Source organism: Saccopteryx leptura, chromosome 6 (genome assembly GCF_036850995.1).
Source record: "Saccopteryx leptura isolate mSacLep1 chromosome 6, mSacLep1_pri_phased_curated, whole genome shotgun sequence".
NCBI classification, from domain to species: domain Eukaryota; kingdom Metazoa; phylum Chordata; class Mammalia; order Chiroptera; family Emballonuridae; genus Saccopteryx; species Saccopteryx leptura.
The window spans coordinates 135,088,687-135,094,686 of record NC_089508.1 but is presented as its reverse complement, the minus strand read 5'-3'; the positions used below and the strand labels follow the sequence as shown (position 1 = coordinate 135,094,686).

The 6,000-nt window shown below is 50.9% G+C and overlaps 1 protein-coding gene across 1 annotated transcript; it reads left to right on the top strand.

Annotated features, from left to right (window-relative positions):
- The first annotated feature begins 1,616 nt into the window (after window positions 1-1,616).
- Window positions 1,617-3,933, top strand: CBY3 (chibby family member 3). The gene is made up of 2 exons (XM_066343679.1): window positions 1,617-1,669; window positions 3,303-3,933. The coding sequence occupies exons 1-2, from the start codon at window positions 1,617-1,619 to the stop codon at window positions 3,931-3,933; spliced, it is 684 nt and encodes a 227-aa protein (XP_066199776.1).
- Window positions 3,934-6,000: the final 2,067 nt, after the last annotated feature.

Below are 6,000 nucleotides of genomic sequence, written 5' to 3'. Positions count from 1 at the left end.
TCCTTCCATATTTCACTGTCCCCAGCTTTAATAAACATTCTCTCAAAGTAAAATAAAACTTTAACCCCCAACCCCACAATTTAGACACACCCATTAGAAAGACTAAAATTAAAAAGTTTACTACCCTGATTGGGTAGCTCAGTTGGTTAGTGTTGTCCTGATAAGCCAAGGTTGCAGGTTTGATCCCTGGTCAGTGCACATACAAGAATCAACCAATGAAACTTCTGGACAAGATGATGGCATAAGAAAGCACAGTACTAACATCCTCCCAGTATCACAACAGAACTACAACTAAACTACAAAACAACCATCATTCAGAATCACCTGAAATCTGGCTGAATGGTAGTCCTACAACTAGGGCTTTAAAGAAGAAGCCACAGCAGGACTGTTAGAAGGGACAGAGATTTGGAACAGATTGGTCCCACACCCAAGTGTGACATATAAAAATTGGGAGGAAATGCCTGACTGGTAGTGGTGAAGGTGAATAGAGCACTGACTTAGGATAATGAGGGCCCCAATTCAAAACCCCAAGGTCACCCACTAGAGCACAGGTTCATCTGCCTGAGTACAGGCATGCCAGCTTGAGCTCAGGATCAATGGCTGAGCTCGAGATTGACATACTGTAATTCCAAGGTTGCTGGCTTGAGCCCAAAGATCACTGGCTTGAGCCCAAGGTTGCTGGCTTGAAGCCCAAAGATCACTGGCTTGAGTCCAAGGTCACTGGCTTGACTTGAGCTGCACCCCTCACCTCCATCAAGGCACATATGAGAAGCAATCAGTGAACAAGTGAAGTGACACAACTATGAGTTGATGCTTCTCATCTCTTCCTGTCTGTCTCTCTCCCAAAAAACAGCACATACTAAATTGTATTTATATACAATTCTAGAAAATGCAAATAAATCTACAGTGATGGGAGCAGAGGAAATTTCTGAAGATAACAGATACCTTCATTATCTTAATTTTAGTGATGATTTCATAATTATCAGAACATATCAAATTGTACAGTATAAATATATGTAGTTTATTTTCAATTATACATCAATAAAAATGTTCTAGAAAAGTTTTCCAGGAGGTGGGACAACCACCTGGCTCTGCCCCAGGTGTGAGCTCCACTGGAGCGGGGTCTGATACCTGGTAAGGAGGCCTAACTCTGTGGTGCAATTTCTGCATTTCCCTGTGGGACTGGCCTGAAGCTCAACGCCTTTGCTTCCCTTCAGCTCTTTGCCTGTCCTACCCTGCTTCACTCACTCCCTTCTTCCAGGAGCACTCCTCCAATAAATGAAACAAGAATTCTCATCTCAGGCTCTGCTTCGAGGGAATCTGACCCAAGACACCCTACATTAACTTCATGTTGTTCACTCCCCTAAAACAAATTCCTATCTCAGGCTGTGCTTAAGACCCCCCGCCAAGATAGTTTCATGAGGGAGTATTTCCAACATGTCCCTAGAACAGTGCCTTGAACATAATAGGCATTCAGTAAGTGTACTGAATGAATGCAGGGGAGAGCCCAGGGTCTGTTTCATGGCTTGGCCATCAGCACCCATTTGGTTCTGGGCTGATCTGGCCTAGAGGCATTGTGAGTCATAGCAGCTGGAAATCAGCTGAGTGATTCAGAGATGAGGCCTGGGCTGGGACAGCAGCAGCACAGCAGCTCCAACACATCCTCTAAGTAAGGGACAACACAGTAAGAATTCTCAGGGGAGGGTCCTCTGGGAAGACATAACCTCAAGGGTGAGCCTGGTTGTACCTCTGGTCCTCTGCAGGCTTCCAAAGATGTGTCCCTGAGCCACATCTAGGGCAGAGGACCACCCAGTCTCTACTCAGCTATGTGTAAGGAATGAGCGTGTGTTGAATTACTGAAGGCACAACAGAGGGACCCCTGCCCCAGAGTTCTCTTTTCACACTTCATGGGGAGAAAGGAGGAATTTAAAAAACAACATATAGTCCTCTTCTCACACACAAGAGATTCAGCACTTACAGGAGGGTGGGAACAGGACGGAGAGGGAGAATGGGACCTGTCATCTGAACTTGAACTTCTTTAACAATGTGGTCCAGGCCCTGGCCGGTTGGCTCAGTGGTAGAGCGTCGGCCTGGCGTGCAGAAGTCCTGGGTTCGATTCCTGGCCAGGGCACACAGGAGAAGCGCCCATCTGCTTCTCCACCCCTCCCCCTCTTTTTCCTCTCTGTCTCTCTCTTCTCCTCCCGGAGCCAAGGCTCCATTGGAGCAAAGCTGGCCCGGGCGCTGAGGATGGCTCTATGGCCTCTGCCTCAGGTGCTAGAATGGCTCTGGTTGCAACAGAGCAATGCCCCAGATGGACAGAGTGTCACCCCCTGGTGGGTATGCCGGGTGGATCCCGGGTGGGTGCATGCGGGAGTCTGACTGCCTCCCTGTTTCCAACTTCAAAAAAATACAAAAACAAACAAACAAACAATGTGGTCTGTTTGGGATAGAAGTCAGGTGTAGTCTGCACAATTCTTGTTACCTCGAGACCTAAACCTAGGTCCTAGCCCATGACATATGCCGAGGATGCCGCTGAGCAACTGGACTGGGAACTATTTACAAACAGTCTGGCTGCTGAACCAGCAGCATCTTGAGGGCAGGCACAGGCTGGGACCCCCTGCCCAGACCAGGGCCTGGTGTGGAACAGTACTAATTCAAGGTTGTAAAATAACTGAATAATGATGGCAGTCATGCTGTTGGATATGCTATACATCCTACCAAATACTTTGCAGATCCAGATCCAGCCTTGGCTTTGTAAAAATCCTTTAGCAGAACCCTCTCACCCACAGAATGAAGTCTGTGCCCTCTACACTCCCCCCCCCCCCCCACCCCTGTCTAGTTCCCTCCTCTTCTATTCCCAGTCAAGTACTGGACACCAACTCCATTCCAAGCTCTTCCTCATCTCTGGAATATGCAGGGCTTGCCTAACTCTTCATTCTGCCTAGATGCTCTCCTTTATCCACTCCCAATTCACTGGGTGAAGTCTGCACATCTTTGAAGTAGCTGTCTCTGCATTATTCCTTCCTTTCCACCCATAATCCCCTCCAGGAGCCCCCTAGTACTCAGAGAGCAGTGGTCTGGTTTTTCCTTTCCATTTCTGTCCTCAGGGCCTGACCCAGGTTGGTCTTTGGGGAAGGTGGTTTCAGGGTACTACTGCTAGTACAACCGAGCAGGGATGGGCTTCTCAGTGACCAAGGCCTGCCCAGCAGGCCTCACAGTTTGAGGGGCAACCTGCACCCAGCAGGGAGCTCACCAGAAGCCTTGCTTCTTAGCAGTGCCTCTAGCTCGCTTCCATCATTCAGACCACGGGTTCCAAGGCAAGGGTGCAGCCCTAGTCACCAGAGTCCTCACGGTTCCACTGTGGACACCCACGCACCTGCCGGGGCTCAACCAGTCGTAGACCTGGAGGCCTTCAGGTGCCTGGCCTTGGACCACGCCAGCCGCCTTTGGGAGCAGCTGCGGCGGTTCTGGACGGACCGCCTCTCGCAGCGCTTCTCGCCACGGCGCCCGCCACTGCGCCGCATCTCTTCCTTGTCCACCTTCTACCTGCTGGATCAGCGCACGCGCCAGGCCGAGCTGGGCCTCAGCTACAGCGCGCCGCGCACTCGCCTCAGCGACCAGGCTTTCGTGTTCCGCGGCGGCCGCTGGACAGCTGAGGACCTGTCGGGGCTGTCACGACCGCAGCCCCGCTCGCCCACCTCCGGCTGTAAAGCGCAGGTGCAGCGCGTGAACAGCCAGGTGCAGCTAGAGAACGACTACCTGAAGCTGCAGCAAGAGGTGCTCATGGATATGCTGGCCGAAACCACAGCGCGCATGCACCTGCTGGTGAAGAAGCTGGACGGTGGGGACAGCCAGCCCCCCGACGCCGGCGCGCACCTCGAAGAGGAAACGCCGCGAGGGTGTGGACGGCGTCCTCAGCAGGAGCCTCGTTGACGCAATAAAACTCGTGTGGCTCCCGCATGCCTCTCTTTCCCCAGCGGTCCTGGAGCGTCTGTGGGGCTGTGCGGGGCGCGGCGCGGGTGCTGAGCCCCCGCAGGTCCGGTCTCCCGTGCCTGGTGTGGGCGGGCGACTCAGCCGGCAGGCAAGCTCGGGTGGGGACGATAGGGCCATGGAGGGTCGTGTGTAGCTCGCTGGAAACACGGAGTGTGAGTCAGGCTTGCGGCAGACAATGCAGGGCGGGCGGGGGGGGGGGGGGGTAGGGCGGTGGCAGGCAGTTACATTCAGCCCAGGGATCACAGAGTCAAGTCCAGAAACCTTGGGCGCTCAGGGATAGAGGGTGCGGTGAGGCGGGCTGGGCCGGTTGGGGCCTGGGACCTGGGACCTGGGACCTTGCACTTGAACCTCCTAGCATGAGGTGCGCAGGAGGGCTTTCAGCTTAAGTCCAGGGTGAGTGTTTTTACCACCAGAAAACTGTTCCCTCAAAGAAGCTTTCTGCAAACTTTGAGCACTGCCTCCCCCACATGGCTGTTTGCTTTTTGGCTCAGTTGTTCCTCTGCTGCAGGCCTCCTTTTTTTCTTGGAATACAAGCACTCTCCAGTGGTAATCCTGTACACAGATTTACCCATCCCACGTTTTTAAAAAATTTTGCCTTAGTTACCAATACTTAAGAATTTGGAGTGTTTCACATTAAAAATCCAGATTTCCTGTGTTCTCCATAAAAACTAGAAGACTTGGCCTCCCTGAACCTACATTCTATCCCGCAGCAGTTGCTTTGAGCTGAATTGTGGCTGTCACCTACTGGTCAGCTTCACTCCTCTTTCCTCCTGTTGTGTCTGATTTAGATCTTGCTCTAGAGCAATTCTGGATTGGTATTCTCTCCCAGGACATGGGAAGTCCACTCCCCCAACACATACACATACACAAGGTATTATATAAAGTGCCATGTGGAGTGTATTGCATTTGTGAGTGATGTGGTTGCACAACACTGGTCCTTGCAATCTGCAACCTTTCCCCTGGGATACAGACAGGCTGTTTTGGCTTCCACCAGAAATGAGTTGGCAGGAATCTGACCCATATCCCTAAGGCCATGTGAAACCTGTGAGAGAAGTAGGTGTCCTGCCTCAGCCTAACTTGCTTTTGGGAAGAGTCTGGGGATTACTAAACCTTGTATGGTGAACCAAAGGTCAAAGGTCATTGGTGCCAATCTGGTGCCAAGTGTCCCCAGTTTGGGGTGCAGTGAAGGGAGAGACTTGATTCAGTGAAAACAGCTCAATTGTGGAACAGCATGGCTGTGAGACATGGCGAGGAGGACTGGGTGTTTCAGCTCACCTCTGATGTTGCAGCCCATCTATCAGCTTGATGTAACATCCCTACTTTATAAATCACCATTATTGTGGAACCGGTGGGCGTTTAGAAAGTTTTACTACTAACAGAGATACAAAAGTGGGCGGTAGGTATAAAAAGGTTGACTACCCTGATCTACAGGATTATCACCTCAAACAACCTTTTTGGGAGTTCCTGGCAAGGAACCCCTTTTATGTTAATCTACTGAAATGTTACATCAAGCTGATAGATATATAAATTTACCAGAAATTCCAACTGCCCTTTGGTTGTCCCATTTGGCTGCCTGACCTCACCCTTACTTATTGGAAAATCACCCCTGAGGCAGAAGAGTTCCAGAAAGCTGATCAACTTCCCCAAGAAGGAGCATTCCAGAAAGCTGAAATCCTAAAACTGTAAAAGAGAACATACCAGAACTTTTAACTCAGTACCTCCTCAGGCTCTCCCAAACGCTATAAAATTTGCCCCTAGTCTGTAACTGGTGCTCTTCTCCCTGAAGAAGTGCCCAGCAGGGTTCCTTTCTTCCTTTCAATAAAGCCTGTTACTCTGGTCTTTTCGGATTCCCATGGATTCCAACATTTGGTGCCGAAACCTGGGACAGGGTACTAACTGCCTGGATGATCCCTCTTTACCGTCTAAACTTACAACCAGGGAAGTAATGGGCAGCAGCAGCTTGTCCCAGGCTTACTCCCTGATTCTGTTTGGCGTGTAATTGTAGGT

What these genes read in the sequence shown, in the direction of transcription:
- CBY3 (XM_066343679.1), top strand. Translation starts at nt 1,617, where the DNA reads ATGAGGCCTGGGCTGGGACAGCAGCAGCACAGCAGCTCCAACACATCC. An exon ending in AGCTCCAACACATCCTCTAA is followed by an intron (nt 1,670 to 3,302) that starts GTAAGGGACAAC and finishes TCCATCATTCAG; the next exon opens with ACCACGGGTTCCAAGGCAAG.